The 19,835-nt window shown below is 39.9% G+C and overlaps 1 protein-coding gene across 1 annotated transcript; it reads left to right on the plus strand.

The window, feature by feature from the left end:
* The first annotated feature begins 228 nt into the window (after window positions 1-228).
* Window positions 229-11,436, plus strand: LOC119478066 (inactive phospholipid phosphatase 7). Its single transcript, XM_037752472.1, has 3 exons — window positions 229-491; window positions 670-1,485; window positions 9,845-11,436. Exons 2-3 carry the CDS (start codon window positions 936-938, stop codon window positions 10,231-10,233), a joined length of 939 nt encoding a protein of 312 aa, XP_037608400.1. The 5' UTR covers window positions 229-491; window positions 670-935; the 3' UTR covers window positions 10,234-11,436.
* The last annotated feature ends 8,399 nt before the right edge of the window (window positions 11,437-19,835 follow it).

Consider the following 19,835-nt stretch of genomic DNA (forward strand, 5'->3'; position numbering starts at 1 on the left):
TAAGATAAGTAAAATAAAAAAAGGTAATGTAAGCTAACAAACAGAAAAATAAGTAAGATTGCACATGTTAATATATTTATTGACTCTACTTTTATTTCCAGTAGCTGTGTGTTTAGCAGCATGGCAGCACTTTGACAGTCCAGCCTGTGTCTCTCTGTGTCTCTGACATCATGCCAACTGTGCTGCTGTCTGTTTAAGGAGCCATACATCCATACATTCATGCTTTAAGCACCTTGGAGAACTCCGCTCCGCAGCTCAGCGCACTGCGGAGGAACTGAATCCGGGATTTGTGCGTAAACTACGTCAAATCCGCAAGGAAGTACCAGATGCTGCACTGACTGCTGGGGCTGCCTCGTCTTCACCTCTTTGTTGACGATACTGGCTGACGGTTAACTGTTTCAGGTTTCCTCTTTAAATGCTCGACCTCGCTGCTGCCAGGACATCAGAGGTGTTATGGAGGCACATTTAGCTTCACATCCATCCTTCGCTTGGTAAGATGACAACACCGTTGCGCATTTCTTGCACACATTTCCTCCTAGCCTGTTGTTGTCAAGAGCAGCAGCAGCAGCAGCAGCAGTACACGCAGTAAAGCACCTGTTAGCTGTGTGTGTGTGTGTGCTTGTGTGCGTAACGAGATGCTCATGTTGTTATTTTATCTCCATGCTGTAGATCAGGTTTCATCGGATTGGTCGAGGCACATGCCATTCAACGGACTGTCCCAGCCTGCGTCCGCGGGTATAAACAGCATGGCCAGCGCACATTCCAGTCCGGTCTAAATATATCTATTAAGGCCACAGGAGGAGGGGGAGGAGGAGGACTGGTGGAGGACAGGGGGGTTTATCCTGGGACGCTTCACTTCACTGTCGTGGTCCACTTGAATTATCATCCGGAGATTGACAATCGGTTGTTGAACCCCACAGAGGAGATCCAAAAACATGCCCTCCGGTTACAATGTGAGGTCCAGGGCGAGGGAGAGAAACAGCGTCCTGAGCAGACCGGAGTTCATCTCCCTCAACCAGCCTCCACTCCGCGGTGGAGGTAGCGGCAGTAGCGGTGGTGGTGGCGGTGGTGGCCCCGCTGAGAGCCGAGGAGGAGGCGCAAGTGGCGGCGGCAGCAGCGGCGGCGGCGGTGGCGCAAGACGACCGGGTCAGATCAAGCACCAAACTAGCCAGCCGAGCGAAGAAGCTACCGACAGCGGCAGCAAGGACCGGAGAGAGCCCGCTAAGATGCCGGAGGAGGACTGCATGCAGCTGAACCCTTCCTTCAAGGGGATAGCGATTAACTCCCTGCTCGCCATCGACATCTGTCTGTCCAAGCGCATGGGGGTGTGCGCGTACACGTCGTCCTCGTGGGGAGGCTGCCGCTCCATGGTCGGCCTGCTGGCGCTCACCGGGCACGGCATCACGTGGATCATTGGCACGATCGTGTGTCTCACGAGGAGCAACACTCTGGCTGGGCAGGAGGTCCTGGTCAACCTGCTGCTGGGTAAATAAATGCCTCACCTCAACACACTCTCACCAACCAACCTCTCCAGAACTTCAGCACCACTCCAGACCAGTATACCCAGAAGGACTTACAATCTTAGTTTCACTTCTCTGGGTGAAACTTGATTCACATTCTGTCTTTGCCAAAACTTGTCAAGGGTGACTGTGTACCCAGTTTTCTTCCCACCTGTGAAATTCAGGCATACAGCCATATTCATATTTTACAAGGGATTTATAAGTTGTAATTCAAGTGATTAATACAGAACGTGTTAAAGGTCCCATATTGTAAAAAGTGAGATTTTCATGTCTTTTATATTATAAAGCAGGTTTAAGTGCTATAAAAATACTGTTAAATTATCAAAACGTTCAATATGAAATACACACAGCCCGTATTCAGAAATTGTGCATTTGAAACAAGCCGTCCATTTTGATGTCACAAATATACAATATTTAGACCATTACACGGTTTTAAACATAAACATTCTAAATGTGTCCCAGTTTATTTCCTGTTGCAGTGTATATAAATAACATCAGCTGACAGGAAGTAAACATGGACCCAAACTGTTGCCTAGCAACGCGATTCCATTGCAATTCCGTAGCAATGCACTAAAACAGAGCGTTTCAGACAGAGCGTGAATACAGGTATTCAGGCAGACAGTATGAGGATAATAAAGATTTTTGTGAACATTACAGCATGTAGACATGTTCTAGTAGAAACACAAAATACAAGTATGAACCTGAAAATGAGCACGATATGGGACCTTTAATACTTCATAGATCATGGAATGGGAAAGGGATATTCAAAAAATGGCAACCTAAAAATTGTATTTATGACTGAGTTTGTGTTGCTCTATAAAGTACAGTGGTGGAAGAAGTATCCTACATAGTAAGTAGTAAGTAAAAGTAGAAATACCATAGCCTAAAAAATAAACACTACATTTCAAGTAAAAGTCTTGAATTCAAAAAGTTACTTAAAGCTTCAGTAGGCAGAACGTTTTTGGCATAATTGGGTTAAAACTAGAATGGCACTCGGAGAGCGTAGACCTCCGCCAAGCTGCCCGAGTACGATTGCCCCCCCCTCTCCGTTCAGCTTGCGCCATCATCCACATGTATTTTTGTTTATGTTGAGATCAGCTGTACGTAGCGGAGCATCGTAAAACACTTCATTCAAACTGGACAGAAACAAAGTAAAACTCACCTAAACCGTCGTAGTTACTCTTTCCAACAATCAATAAACTGTGCTTTTGTCCAACTCAACTGTAATTTCACCCAGTTTAATGTGAAAAAATGCAGAATCTACAGGTGTCCCCCCTACCCCCATCCCCCGCTTTCTCTCTGTCTCTCTCTCTGCAGGCAGAAGGAAAGAAGCAGGTTGAAGCGTCATGAACGCGTCATCAGTTACACTGCGCATGTCTTAAAGCCTGTGGTGTTAATGCACAGGCTGAGCGGAGTTATTAAAAAAAAATCCCGAAGCCAGATCATGATCCAGATCGCCACCAAAATCTAATGGATTGTTCGTTGTGCCGCACCCCACCCCTCCAAAAAATTTCATTAAAATCCATCGCAGACTTTTGGAGTAATCCTCCAAACGGACAAACCAACAAACCAACATACAAACAAACAAACCAACAAACCAACAAACCAACATACAAACAAACAAACCAACATACAAACAAACAAACCAACAAACCAACATACAAACAAACAAACCAACAAACCAACAAACCAACATACAAACAAACAAACCAACAAACCAACAAACCAACGCCGGTGAGAACATAACCTCCTTCCTAGACTTCAGCCTTGGCGGAGGTAATAATGCCTGACTATGATTGATATATTTGACTTCAGGACATCTCTGATTACATACATGCTGAAAATCAAAACATTTTACTGTCCAAAGTAAAAGTCCCTAGAAGTGTATGATTTAATGTTTTCCCCATGGATAGTGTTAAAAAAGTTAACAAAAATCGCAATAAATTGTAAAATCAAATCACAATACTTGTAGAATCGCAATACATATCAAATTGGCACCCAAGTATTGTGACAGTATCGAGTCAGGAGATAGGTGAATCGTACCAGCCCTGTTATAAAGTCATTAGCTAAAACGTATAACTACTTTATAAGGTATGGCTCATTAGAAAGTGGAACCAGATTGTGTTTTCAAACTTTTACACCATGATACAAAATGGCCCTTGTTAATCATTACATGATTGATTATGACTATGAATATTGTGCCAATTGTCCCTCAGCAACAGAGAAAAGAAAAAAAGCAGCACATTCAGACTTTGCAAGAAGAAAAAGACAGAATGTCAACATGCGTCACTTTGATTTCTCAGTTTTTATTTCCGTTTTAAGCAACTTATACATCATAGTCGTATACCTTATTTCTATATCTATATGGTTTACAGATCATTTAACAAAATATATTAAATGAATAAGTAAAATCCCTTCAGCTTGAAGTATTACTTGTAGTTAGAGTAGAGAGTGTATCACTTTTGTTCAGTAGAGTCAAGTCAAGTCAATTTTATTTGTATATCACAAATCACAAATTTGCCTCGGGGGACTTTACAATCTGTACAGAATATGAAACACTCTGTCCTTAACAGTACGACCCTCGCTTCGGATGGGAAAAACTTAACTTGAAAAAAAATTGTAATAGGGAAAAATGGAAGAAACCTCAGGAAGAGCAACTGAGGAAAGATCACTCTTCCAGGATGGATAGACATGCAATAAATGACAATATTATGTATTAAAAGGGAGGGTTTTACTATTGCAACTTCTTTATTATATATAATATAAATCTTTATATTATATTATGAGTTGCACCTTACCATTATGTAACAATAGAATACAATCTAATACAGTCATGCAAAAAGTACTGACTGAAAATGACAAATATATGCAGAGGTAGTGTTGTTCTGCAGTGCTGTGTTGCATCAGATCACACAGTGGTTCATGATATTATATTGACCCTCTCTATGCTCTACACGGTTTTAGATCAGATCAAATTTTTCAGAATGAATTGGGGGACCGGTGTGTTGGTGTGCGCACACATACACACATGCACAGTCTAGACCCAAACACAGATTATTGACCATATAAATCTCCTGTCTGTGGCTACGTTGAGCTCTGATTGGAAGCCAGTAAATCTCTGGATTTAGGACATAGTTGTATTGTGTTTGGGACATTGTTCAGCCTCAAATGCGTGTTCATTATTTGTCGGTCCAGGATCATTTTGGTCTGTCTGGAGAAAAATCTACACACATGCTGAACAGTGGGTGGGTGAATTAATATTTAACGCTGACTGAAATTCTGTTTTGTTTTCACCTAACAGGAAAGTAATCAGCCAAGACTGGCCTGTCAGGTTTGGTTTAATTCAGCCCACCGCCATGAGCGTATGAATTGTGCAGTGCTGAGATATTTTCAATACAGTGTTTTGAAATGAGTGGGACTGTCTACGAGACTACTGAGCATGTCGGAGACTCCCAAAGCAGACCTTGACAGTGCAGAGGATGTTCCCATCCTTATCAGCTGAGGTGCTCTGCTTCGGTGTTTTCTGGTTTCTTCTTCTTCTGTGTAACTTAGTTACTCCGTTTCTCAAAAAAAACATGTTTACCTCATATCATGCGCAATTTCTCTTTAACATTAATTCAAAAACGAAACATATAGACAACTGGTAGACGCGTCAGGTACGCAGATGTGATTGCAACAATATCGATAACATCGCTGTCACCGCTTCTCCAGATAAGATGAGATAAATGAGTCTGGTGTCCTCTAAATGCCCAACTCCCTGTACTGTAGTAGAGGCCTGAATGGATGATGACAGTAACAAACAGACATGATGAGGCTGTACTGACGCAGCTGTTGGCTTTCATTAATTTTTCATTATGCTTGATGGAACAGATAGGTCAGCATTCAGCATTATTACATGGTGTTGTTGAATACTCGATTCGGATCGGTTAATCACAGCATTCTGCTGTATGTTATTTCTTTATAGCAGAGCGTTGCTATATATAGCAGACTGTTGCTATGTATAGCAGACTGTATAGCAGATCAGGGCGATGGATAAGGTCAGATCAGGTCAATCACGGCGTTCTGCGGTCTGTAATTTTTTTTATAGCAGACTGTTGCTATGTATAGCAGACCGTTGTTATGTATAGCAGACCATTGCCATGGGCGCAGTTCGGATGTCGGAACTGCGGCCAGCAGGGGGCGACTCCTCTGGTTGCAAAAAGAAGTCTGATTGTATAGAAGTTTATGAGAAAATGAGGCTACTTCTCACTCGATTTATTACCTCAGTAAACATTGTAAACATGAGTTTATGGTCTCAATCGCTAGTTTCAAGTCTTCTTCAATACAGCATGATGTTCATTTAGTAAATGATGGTCCCATTTAGAGTCAAATAGACCATAAAGCAGGGGATGTTTTAGGGCGTGGCTACCTTGTGATTGACAGGTCGCTACCACGGCGTTGTTCGGTGTGGGGCGTTCTCGTCTTACAACTTTAACCCTTTCACAGTGTGTTTTCAGTTCATGAAAATTAATTATATAATTTTGGTCCCCTGAAAATGTCTTATTCAGCGTTCGGTTGTACTTAGCTCCACCCTCTCGTGTCACTTCTGGTTGCAAAAAACCAAGATGGTGACGGCCAAAATGCCGAACTCAAAGATTCAAAACATCAGTCCACAAACCAATGGGTGACGTCACGGTGACTACGTCCACTTCTTATATAGAGTCTATGGTAAATATACAACTGGTCGCCATATGAACTGTAAAGATAGTAATATGTCAGTGTTGTGTTTACAGTTTGTTTTTGTTGCCCCCAAGTGGCATAATAATAATGTATTGCCGTTTTAGACTGTTGTAGTAGGTATTTTCTATTAAATGCACAGCCTTTGTATTGCATTGAAACAAGACAGGTGTGCAGTATCTCGATTTGGGGCGGGTATGCCTATTTTGGACTAAAACATGGGGAATCACTGGTCCTGACAGGGGAATTTCAAATACTTTGAATCATCTTCTTAGAGATGAACTTGCACTTTTTGTAAAAGTAAATTGGAAGATTAGGAAAAACACCCCTTTGAAAGGGTCTGAGGCCCTGCTCTGACATATTTGTAAATTACTTTCTGACTACAATGAGTCAATTAGAATCAGGGGAAGCACAGCACAAAGCGTTGTTCTAGTACTCCTACGTCATTGCTCAGTACGGAAAAACAATGACTATTATGGGATTTCCCTCACAATGCAAACTGAACTGTGGCAGCCCGACCAATTATCTGCCCACACCTGTTGCACTTCTTAGAGATAAGAGTTTCCATTCTCAATATAGCAGTTTCCCCTTGAACAGTAGATCTGAGCTCAGGATCTGACTCACTGATGGTGATGGAGAGGTGGAGGTTTGGCTGCTCAGAACAGTTTTTGTGTGATCAATAACAGTGTGCTGACTGACTGGGGGGTAACTTCAAACATGTTGTTACACTGTGCTGTGACTGCAGCAAAAACACTGAGCAACAGAAATCCTGGTGGGGACGAAGAAGTCAAACAATCTGAAAGCAAGGTTTTAGAGAACACAACCAGGATTTATCAGGGGGAAAAAAACATCATGAAGTAAAACCAGAATTTTGCACAATTATTGTCACGTACCTACTAATACCCTTTTCACACCAATGACCAGGGTTGGACCAGGGTTAACCTACCCTGGTCCAACCCTCCTTTTGTCAATTCAAACCAAGCCAGTCAACCCGGGTTGAACCCTGGTCAGGACAATTCAGATACGACCTAGGTCACAACCCAGGAGCAATGCATACCATTTAGCTCAGGATGCTTTAGGGCGTGGCTACCTTGTGTTTGACAGATGGTAACGGCCGAAATGCTGAACTGAAGGCTTCAAAATGGCAATCCACTAATGAACGGGTGACATAACGGTGACTACGTCCACTTCTTCTATACAGTCTATGCCTGGGACCCCTCACTCAGATCTCACCAGTTTCATTGTCTGCTTAGCTTATGCCCTGAACAGTTTTGACTTGTTTTACTAGCCTGCCCAGCTCTCTTTTGTCCCTTCATCTCTTCCTTTGGCATTAAGGTTTCTCTTCCACCTCACCAGCCTGCTTTTAAGGAGCTGGAATAGAAGTTTAAAATAATAGCCCTGTTAGGACAGCGAGCAGGCGACTGGAATGAGAAGTAGGGCAGCATGACCAATATGTCACACAACTGACAGTTATTTAGCGCGTGGCTGGTTGAGTGTGTGTAACGATGGCAGACTTCAACAGAAGTTAAAGATGGCAATTGTAAGGGGTATTTTTGGGAGGGCTATTATTGTGCTATAAAAGGCCTCTGCAAATGTCTGGTATGTGGACTCAAAGCAAATGCTTCTCGGAATTGTATCTTATCGGTTATTCTTGGTCACCAAGATATCGGTTTACATAGGTACTATAGTTGTTTTCTGCTTTATTTAAGACTCACTACGTTCTATAAAACACTGTGCGCTGAGGCAGTTTGTTAAAGATGTTAATTATCTGTATATTAGCCTTATCACTATCGTTTTGTCCGGTATTGTTTACAGATTTATCGAGAATAAGAGTCCACAGCCATGCTAGCAGCTTTGTGAGGCTGTACAAAGTTGCTTTGAGCTAAATGCTAACTTTAACATGCCAACATGTCGATGTTTAGAATGTATAATGTTTACCATGTTCCATCATCTTAGCAAAGAAGCAAAGAGACGAAACTCCTGTGTTTTTGACGACAGCCGCTGACGCCATTTTGGACTGAAAACTGTAATTATATTTATAATATTTTATTGTTCAACAAAGGCCATTTCGGTAGAATATGACAATAGAATAGAAATATTTTTTTTGTTTTACTTTTGTACGGCATTTGGCGTAGCTGGGCGCTGAATGAACAATGGCAATGGAGTGAACAGTTGACTTTCACTTCATGGCAATATGCGTTCTTTGATCTTAGTTTAGCGTGTTAGCATTTGAACATTTGCTAATTAGCAGTAAATACAAATTACAACTGAGGCTGATAGGAATGTTTTTGCAAGTATTTAGTCACAAATTAAAATGTTGACCTGATGATGTTGTGATGGAAAGGATCACAAAGTTATTACATTTCATCCTGAGGGCGACATGAATGTCTGTACCAAATGTCATGGCTATCCATCCAATAGCTGTCGAGACATTTCACTCAAAACCACAATTGTGTACCTCATGGTGGCGCTACAGGGAAAGTCAACCATTTTTACTACTTTTAAAGGATCTTAAAGGAGACCTATTGTGTTTTTGTGCTTACCTATTTCCTTCAGTGTGTTATATAGTTTTTTTTGCATGTAAAAGGTCTGAAAAGTTACAAAGCGAAAGTCCACTCCAAAGGGAGTTACTCTTCCCCACAGAAACAAGGCTCCTGAGCTGCCTGAATCACTCGCTTGAAGTCCTGCCTTTTCTTCCGTAACGTGGTGATGTCACCAAGTAACACATCTGCATAATAAAATGCTCCAGGGATGACGTTTTTCTGTAGGAACTTCCTGATTTTCAACCAGGAAGTTAGCATCGCCCCAGTTCCCTCGACAAAGAGCCAAAGGGATTTTTCCGTTGGGTTTTGGATTATTGCAGAAAATACACTCTGTGGCGAACACACGTTTATGATACTTACACGTTTTGTTCAGCAAGATAATCTTCACTTTTGAAGCGTGAATGCAATCACTAGAAGCAAAAAGGCGGATGAGTCTGCGTGATTAGTAATCTCATTTAGCCGCTTGTTAGCAACCGCCTTTTTTAAGACACAAAGGCTTCAAAATTCACAAGTTGGGTTTTTTTTTCTGTAGTTTATGTTGTAGAACAATTTGTTAAAATCTCTTCAGCTTGTGTTAACTACAGTCCTTATTTCGGGCATCTATCTAGTAAAAACCCATTCAGAAAACCCATCGTCTTCCAGACGAGGGAACCGGATGTGCTAAAATGCTAACTTGTTTCCGGGTTTTAGGACTCATTCCTGTAGCCCTCTATACCTGCGTAGCGGGTAGTTTGGCATGTCCCTCAAACAAGGCTAGTTAGAGCGGAGCTGGAGCAGAGTCTGAAGAGTTTTGGTTCGGTTGACCAATCACTGACATCGCGGGGCAGGAGCTCAAACAGAACGTTTCAGACAGAGGGTGAAAAGAGGTGCTGCAGCACAGCCGGTATGAGAAAAATAAAGCGTTTTTTGAACATTAAAGCATGTAAACATGTTCTAGTAGAAACCCAAAATACAAGTATGCACCTGAAAATAAGCATAATAGGTCCTCTTTAATCTTTCACCACTGGAATTGTCTAGGTTATTGCATGTCAACACAATTCTTTTTTTGTCCTTTTTTTGTGACAGCCCTCATTGTTGACGTCCTGACTGTGGCTGGACTCCAGAGACTGGTGAAGCGCAGAGGACCCTGGGAGATGATGCCGGGCTTCATGGACTGCGTCGCCATGGACATCTACTCCTTCCCCGCTGCTCACGCCAGCCGGGCCGCCATGGTCTCCAAGTTCCTGCTGTCCCACCTGGTCCTGGCCGTGCCGCTTCGCATCCTGTTGGTACTGTGGGCCCTCCTAGTGGGCATGTCGCGGGTGCTGCTGGGGAGACACCACCTAACCGATATGGTGTGTGGCTTTGCGCTGGGCATGCTTCACTTCAGCTTGATGGAGTCGGTGTGGCTCTCGTCGAGCACCTGTCAGACTCTTATTTCCATCAGCACGCTCAGCTGGAGCCCCTTTTTCTGAGCTTTTGATATAAGGCTATGCTAGCACACAAGGCTTATTTGATACACTAAGCTCGCAATGTCGAGGACTAAGGTCTGATGAAGTTATTTTTGCAAGGGTCATAAGTTCTCATCGCAGGGTGTGAAAACAGAAGCATTCATATTTGGAACCAGATGCTGGCTTGCATGTAACGACCAAGACATCCAAGGCCTTCATAATGCTTCACAAATCCTAGTATCTTCAGTCAAACCTACTAAAACACATCTCTACTGCTCCTTTACTTCAATTAAATACTACTAATAAAGGCAAAATCAAGACAACTGCAAACTGACAATGATTTGGTGAAAATATATATGTAGGATTTTTGAAGTTTTTAGATTTTAGATTTGAACTTCTTTCTATTCAACAAACTCTCTCTTGAGGGTGTGTGCCTCTTCCTCTTTGCCAACTTGCTTCCTTTTACTTCCTCCTTCCCTGCTACCTCTTCCTCTTTTCACATTTGTTTTTAATATCGCTGCTTTTATTTTGGAATAGCGAACCACGTTGGACACTGAATAGTTTGGTGTAAGGCTGTAATATTGGATGTAACACTAAAATATACAGTATAAAGTGATTGTTGTTTGGATATTCCATATTGGCATGACTATTATGTTTGTATATTACCGATGGGATTCTGTTCTGCTTAATGAATGCTTATGAAACATGAACTTATTTGGATGCCACTGAATTTAGCTGCTTGTGTAAAACAAATGTCACACTTGCACAGAATTTAATATTTTTTCTTACAGGGTCAAATATAATTTCCATTCAACGTGCCATTAATGCTTTAATGAGTTAAATCTCTTTAATTTATGGCAGCTCTTTCATTTCAGGCTGCTGCAGTCTGCAGCCTAACAGATGTTTATGTATACGGTCAGTGATGCTGATTCTGTGCCCCACTAAACAACTGAAGCGTGTGTGTGTGTGCGTGTGTGTGTGAATGTTGGCATACTAAGTAAAAATATCTGTTTGAAATTATCATTCTCTTCCAAATGCATTTTTATGGACCTTTGAATGAAACCTGCTGGGTTTTTGTGGCAAACTTTTTTTTGTGGTTTGGTGTGTAAATACAGTTTTGTGTACATTAGTTTGCTTTAGTTCTGTACAGGGACCTGTATGTCATGTTTTTATTTTGGGTTTTTTTCCCATCATTAATAAAAAGAGGTGGGCTGTCAGTAAAACGTGGATGCCTTTGTGTTTTTTTTATTATTATTTTTACATGTCAACATGAAAAAACGCAAATAATAATCAATATAGCTTGTTTTTATAATAATTTTCAGGGTGAATAATGTGGCCGTGCATTTGTTCATGTGCAATACCTTATCTTAAATTTAAATCTGTGTGCCAACTAGAATGAGGAAATCCTCATTAAACGTAATTCGATGAATGTTTATGTATCAGCTGAATCCTTTAGGAAGCTTAGCTATTCATAAGTTGGCTTTCTGCGACAAATTAAGATTGCTTCAATAATCACATGGACATTAGACATCACATGGTGCACAACTTGGTCAGCAAAAGAATAAAGAAGAAGTGTGAAACCCGAAATGATGAGACAGTTCTGACGTGGTCATTATAGTCTTTCTGGCAGTGGTAAACTTAAAGGGAAAATTAAATAAATGTGTCTTACTTATTGCTCAGAAGAAGGATGTACTTCACATGAAGAAAAATTATATCTAAACTAAAAAAAATCATTTCTGTGCAAAGTAGGGGTTCACCTGACATGAAGCTTGAGTGCTTTTATCAACATCTAGTGTTTCAGTCTTAGTCTAACGGTTTCCTATTAATGCAGCAGTGGGTAGAAATGGAGCAAATATGATTTAAAAAAGGAAATACCAAGCACCGCCCACCAGCCGGAGCACAGTCAATAGGAACGCTCACTGTCTCTGAAATGACCTGTGATTGGTCAAAGTCTTCGGTCACCAGCTAGATATTTTTAAAGCCTGAAAACAGAGCCATGAGGAGGTGTAGAAGTCTAGTTTTCTCTCAGAACACTTGAATTACAATATGCTGAAAGGTTATTATTTTGCCCAATGATGCCAAAAATTGTTGCCTACTGAAGCTTTAACTGCATACAGTACATATAATTTTAGACCAGGTAGTTTATTTGACTGAGACAGCAAATGATGTATTGATGCAACAATATTTCTGTGTCTTCACAGCCTTCGGCACAAGTTTCCTGTCACACGACTCTTACCACAGAAAAATCTGACAGGAAGTAACACCAATGCAATGGTGTGTGCTCTGAAACAGTTCGGTACCCTCAATAGCAGGAACAGAAACTGCTTTAAAAAAACTCTGGCAGAGAGTGCGAGTCAGATCGGAAAGAGTTGCAGCAGTCAAAGCACATTTAAAGCAAATGTTTAATTTTAAAAAAAATGTTTTGATCGAGCAGTGTAGAGCAGCAAAGACACATGTCCTTAATATGAAGCATTTACAGGCTCAGAGTTTGAGAATGTGTGGAGCAGAAGGTTTTTTATCCTCTCAACTCTATACATCTGTGAGACTTTGACATTAAATATCACTGCTGCAAACATAGACTGCAACCTAAAAAATCGGGTTCAGAGAAAGTTCAATCGAAGTTAGTCGTCTGGTTGGTACACAGCATGATGCAATGTCCTACAATACAATCTGAGGAATTGCAGCTTTGAGAAATGACAGACAGATTTCCAATAGATTTGCTGTGGACATACTTGGATCCCAGAGGATGATTGTTCACATGTTTATTATTAGTGCCTCCGTCGAGGCAAAGTTTCCACATAAACACAATTACCCAAAGACTATTCTTTTTAAGACAGCTTAGGAAATGTGGTGTGTCAAAGGTTGCAATGTTACTGTTCTACAGAGAGGTAATAGAGAGTGTGCTCACCTTCTCAATAACTATTGCAATTCTACAGCCCACAAGAAAAAACTGATGGACAGAGTCGTGCGCACAACTTCAAAAATAATTGGCTGTGTACTCCCTACCATTTCTGAACTAAACCACATCCACATTCAGAAGAAAGGTTTGACATCTTTTTTATACTATTCAGTCACACCTGTTCCACCTCAGACTAGTGTTTAATGCAGACAAACCCAAGGCCATGTTCTTTTCTAGCAAAAAGAAGGTGTCAGCTGTTCTTCCCTGCATCATGTCTTCACAAGGTACCCCTATTACTGTGACAAATATTTAGGCATCACAATTGATGGAAGCCTTTCTTTTAAATTTCATATTTATCATCTTTTAAGGAAATTCAGATTAACATTGGCCGTATTTTTTAGGAGCAAATCCTGTTTCTTCTTTGATGTCAGGAAAGGGCTTGTTGCTGCCACATTCTTGCCTCTTCTGGACTACGGGGATGTTTTGTACATGAACACTTCAGCTCACTCTCTTCATCTGTTGGATGCTGTCTATCACGGAGCTCCATAGATTTATAACCCGTTTTAAACCCCTACACACCATTAACTCTGTATTCTTTAGTCAACTGGTATTCATTATCCATGCCCAGAACTTTGCACCGGTATCTCTTAATTTTAGGGCTGTCAATTGATTAAAATGTTTAATTGCGATTAATCGCATGATTGTCCATAGTTAATTGTGATTAATCTGTTCAAAATGTTCCTTAAAGGGAGATTTGTCAAGTATTTAATGCTCTTATCAACATGGGAATGGACAAATATGCTGTTTTATGCAAATGTATGTACAGTATATACTGTATTTATTATTGGAAATCAATTAACAACACAAAACAATGACAAATATTGTACAGAAACCCTCACAGGTACTGCATTTAGCATAAAAAATATGCTCAAATCATAACATGGCAAACTGCAGCCCAACAGGCAATAACAGCTGTCAGTGTGTCAGTGAGCTGACTTGACTATGACTTGCCCCAAACTGCATGTGATTATCATAAAGTGGGCATGTCTGTAAAGGGGAGACTCGTGGGTACCCATAGAACCCATTTTCATTCACATATCTTGAGGTCAGAGGTCAAGGGACCCCTTTGAAAATGGCCATGCCAGTTTTTCCTCGCCAAAATTTTGCGCAAGTTCAGAGTGTTAATTAACCTCTTTCACGACAACCTAATATGACATGGTTGGTACCAATGGATTAGGTTTTCTAGTTTCATATGATACCACTATCTTCATGCAAATTCCGTTAATGCGTTAAAGAAATTAGTGGCATTAAAACAAATATGCATTAACATGTTATTATCTTTGACAGCTCTACTTCATTTATAAATCCATCCTTGAGCTGCTGCCCACTTATTTATCCACTTACATGTCACGTAAACAGTGCTGCCATGCTCTCAGAGCTCCATCACTCTCTCCATCCCCTCAGTCTGAACAGAATCTGGCAAAAAAAGGCCTTCTCCTACTCTGCCCTCTCGACCTGGAATACGCTGCAACAGCAGGAACTGAAGCTGTCCAGCCAGAATCCCCTCTTTTCTCTTGTTTTTAAACTGTCACTTTTGCACTTATCACCTGTATAATGGGTGTTCTATTTTGTCTTTGTATGAATGTCCTGTCTGTTTGTAACTTTGTGTCATATTACTGTTGTGCTTTAACAAGATCTCTTTCGAGAATGGGACCCCTGTCTCAAGGAGATTACCTGTCCAAAAGAAAAAAAATATCTCCAAATTAGAGCTTGTCCCAGTACAGTTTTGTTTGATTTTGCACCAGAATCAAGGCCTCTGCACTGCATGTACCCAAAATATCCCTGCTGTGAGTGAGTGCTAGTGCTTGCAGGCCTGTCAACAGACACCACACATCCTGCTGTTGTGTCTTGATGCTCTGTTTGTGTCATGCTCTGAGGAAACATTAGACACCACAACTGTCCAGGTGCCACTGACCTTTGTGTAAGCTGTAGGTATGTAGCTCTGAGCATGTTATAATACCGAACAGGTATTCTGATGATTGTCCGTGACAATTTTCCTTTTCCTAATTCAGAAATGTTCCTTCATTAGGATAAAAAACTACTGTCCAATAGATCACCCTTGAAAGCATTGCAGGCTATTAAAAGCATTTGCATAATGCTAATAAATAAACAAATACCTTTTTTTTACTTAACAAAATAAATATACAGTAGCTGGTGGATCAGTGCATCCATTTGAAATGAATAGTTGAAGAAGAGTAAGTGCTCCCTCTAGAGGGTTCTGCTTGTCTTAACTATTATGAGCACTGGCTATATTCTAGAAAGATATTGTTTTTATTGTCTTAAGGTTTCTAAGCGGCAAAAACCTTATAACTTATTTAATATAACAGACTGTGACCTGTGAAAATCAGCCAATCAATAAAATAAATGCAAAATGCAGAGAGAAAAATCGTTATATGTGATTGTTCTGCATCTCTGTTTCTTGCTCATTACCTAATTTCATCCCTTTAATTTATCTTATTTAATTTTGTCCGACTGTCTGAGACAAGTTGAGTCACATCACATCAAAGAGCTCCTTCAGCGGAAGTTAGTATGTTCATACTAGGTTCCTTTTACAGACAATTTACTTGTGAAGTGAAGCAGATGTAATGTTTTGATCATGCCCAGCTGCACCCAATTCAACTGTTATCAGGCCATTAAATAGGCGTTATCAGTCGCTATAAGCACCATAGATGTGGGTCAGTAGGGGCCTACTATGTTGTAAAAGTGAAAGTGAAACTGAGAAGCAACACATTTTAACATGTTGTAAAACTGAATGAAACGTCACACAAACAAAATGGCTTGTTTAGGTTTAGGCAATAAAACTACAACTTAGTTATGTTTAAGGGGTAACATCGTGTTTTGGGTTAAAATAACTACGAACACAAAGACAACTACACATTGTTGGTTTCACACGGGATGCGAACTCCAGTCTCGGCTTGGAGAATCTTGAGTAAATCAGTGAATATGAGTAAATAAGTAGATAATTGAAAAGAAAGAACGGATTGTTTTTACTTTTCCATTTTTTGGTGGAAATATTTCAATTGAATAAAAACTAATTTTCAGTAAGAGATCACTCATACCAGTAAGAATCAGTCACACCCAGTATAAGATCAAAGCCAGGACATGACTCAAAATTGGGACACTCATATGAATGTAAACATTTAATTTCCTTATGAGAGGAGAAAGTCTAACATTTCAAGGTTAATTTGTCTTCATTTGAAATGTATTCCTAACATATCTTTTAATGTATTCCTCACACATCTTTTAATATGGTTTCAAGTTTCAGTTCTCTTTGTCATGTGCAGGTTAACACAACAGGGTCAACAGTACAATGAAATGTATAGGATGAGAGAACGGGTCAGCTCAGCACTAAAAGCAATATATAAGATAAGATAAAATGACAATAATAACATAGAATAACATTCATAAGAAAGTAAGGAAATTATAATATAAAATGACGACAAGTGTAAGAAAAAAAAAGTGATGACATAAATCAAATTAAATATAGTGCTATATACATATGAAAATGAAGATTGTGTGTGAAAGTAAGTGACAATATCTCCGGCAGTATTGCACAAATGTAATGAGACAGAGGAATGAGATATACAGTAGGTTATAAGAATGGATTGTCATGAGTTGATAGATAAATAAATAAAAAGAATATAGCACCATATACAGTTCATAAAGTGGCTCAGTACCGGCAGTATGATGATTTAGTGCATTCTTAAATAACAGTAAAAATAAATAAGTACAGCAGGTAAGTAGGTTTGTGGTATAGGTTTATGAGTTGAGAAGCCTGATGGCCCGGTGGTAAAAAATAATTTACAGAATTACTGTAAATGGCCACAGAGATTTAGTTGGGATGAATGACAGGCAAATTATACAGCCCTTTGGATTAAAGAGATATATATGCAGTCTATTTATCAAGCCATCCCCATCTAGATATACTGTATATGTTCAAAGAACAGTGAATGTATTTCAACTAGGGCTGTCAAAGTTAACGTGATAATAACGCATTAACGCAAATTTGTTTTAACGCTACTTAATTCTCTAGGTTGTAGCGAGGAAAAACTGGCATTGCCATTTTCAAAGGGGTCCTTTGACCTCTGACCCCAAGACATGTGAATGAAAATGGGTTCTATGGGTACCCACGAGTCTCTCCCTTACAGACATGCCCACTTTATGTTAATCACATGCAGTTTGGAGCAAGTCATAGTAAAGTCAGCACACTGACACACTGACAGCTGTTGTTGCCTGTTGGGCTGCAGTTTGCCATGTTATGATTTTATTTTTTATGCTAAATGCAGTACCTGTGAGGGTTTCTGGACAATATTTGTCATTGTTTTGTGTTGTTAATTGATTTCCAATAATAATTAAATACATACATTTGTATAAAGCAAGCATAGTTGGTCAACTCCCATGTTGATTGGAGTATTAGATACTTGATGATTCTCCCTTTAAGGTACATTTTGAACAAATAAAAATGTGCGATTAATTTTCGATTAATTGCGATTAACTATTTTAATCTATTGACAGCCCTATTTTCAACAGGAGAAATTATTTTTGATTACAGTTACTTTGTGGGTGCAACAGACAAATTATCTCTGAAATAGCCTAGTCTCATGTGTAGATAGATAGAAGTTAACACTAGAGAAGTTGACTACCGTGCAATAGTCTACCCAAAATTCATCAGCTAATCACTGGGAGCTCCCTATTTGAGCTCATATTATAAAATAAGATAAGATTAGATAAAATTAACGTTTATTAATCCCAGGGGGAAATTCAGGTGTCAAAGCAGCAAAGCGCAGGTACAGATGTACAGGTGTACAAAAAGATCATAAAACAATAAATAGAAATACAGAATATAAATAGTGAATGTACATAGTGAATGGAGATAGTGTGTACCGTCCGTCAATAAAAAATGTAGTGTACAATAAATAAATGTAATATGTACAGTCTATAAAATGGTATACGGGATGTAGTGCACCAGTGGTTAGGAGACGTGGTTGTAGGTAGTGCAGATAGATGCAGGTAGTCCAGATAGTCCAGATAGTATTATTGTTTTAATTAAGATAAGATAAGATAAGATAAGATAAGATAAGATAAGATAAGATAAGATGAACCTTTATTAATCCCCGGAGGGAAATTCAGGTGTCAAAGCAGCAACATCAGCAAACATCAGCAAACAGAGGGAAACACAGGAGAGGTAAAGGTATACAAAAATTATAAAAATCAGAATCAGAATCAGAATCAGAATCGTGTTTATTGCCAGGTGTAAGAGGTATACACTAGGAATTTGCTTTGGTTATGTTGGTGCAAGTCAAACAGTATAATAACAAAAGAATAGATAAAAACGTTAGAATAAAATAAGAATAAAAAATTGAGAATAAAAAAATTTAAAACAATAATAGAGATATAAAAGATACAGAGTGAATGGGTGAACATAGTGTGTACAGTCCGTCAATAAATAAATGTAGTATGTACAGTAAATAAATGTAATATGTACATATGTGCAGTCTATAAAGTGGTATATAGGATGTATAGTGTAAAGTGTAAATTAATGTTAATTAAATTAAATGTGAATATGCCTGCAATGTCAGAGTATATTTTTAGTTTTACTGCAGTGACATTTGCTGCAGTTTGTAATATATATTTATTCATAAAATACTAATTAAAGGGACTATTTGTAACTTTCAGAAATGCTTGTTAACAGCGACACCTGTGGCCGTTAAGTCAACGAAAGTCAGCGTCGGGCTTGCGCTTGCTCGCGCTTGCTCGCGCTTGCTCGCGCTTGCTCGCGCTTGCTCGCGCTTGCTCGCGCTTGCTCGCTCTAAATATACCTGAACGAACATCGCTCAAAACAGTGAGGCAACACACATCAGCTAAAACCACAATATCCCTCTATATTTCACCTGCTTGACAGTAATGTTAGCTGACCAGACGAAGGTCTTTCCATTAATCAATGCTGATCCTAGCGTTGGCTTTGAGGCTGAAGCAGGAAGAGAAACGTTATCGCCTCCGACCACAGCCGGAGAGAGACACTGGCATCCAGGCGGAGACAGTAACGTTTCTCTTACTGCTTCAGCCCCGCTGTAGGAAGAAAAACGTTACCGTCTCCGACCGTGTACCGGTGATAACGTTTCTCTCTGCGGAGCCCCGTCACTTCACAAGACACGGGAAACCTCTGTTGGTCTGGAAGAGCTGCAGCAGTTATTTCTGCACAAACGTCCACTGTACATTCACTAGAAATTCACTAGATATTCTCAGAGCTAAATTAACTCTTCTGCAGTGTGTAGTGAGCGCGCGTTCACCTCTAGAGGTGGAGCGAGAACGCTCGTGGTGTGAGTGAAGGCAGGCAGAAGAGCAGAGACTTCAGCCACACACGCACCGCCCATGTGTCCCGACCCGGTACATTTATACGCTTAAAAAGTTACAAACAGTCCCTTTAATGTTAATTAAATTAAATGTGAATATGCCTGCAATGTCAGAGTATATTTTTTAGTTTTACTGCAGTGACATTTCCTGCAGTTTATAATCCAATATTTATTCATAAAATACTAATTAACACTGCTCAAAAATGAACATGGTGTTTCTGTAGTTGCTGAAACCAACCAATAGGGGCGCTAGTGTGTTGTGTTGTGTCCAACGACGTCTATTGACGTCATGACGTTGTCAGCCGAGCCCATCC

This window comes from Sebastes umbrosus, chromosome 19, assembly GCF_015220745.1.
Source record: "Sebastes umbrosus isolate fSebUmb1 chromosome 19, fSebUmb1.pri, whole genome shotgun sequence".
Lineage (NCBI taxonomy): Eukaryota > Metazoa > Chordata > Actinopteri > Perciformes > Sebastidae > Sebastes > Sebastes umbrosus.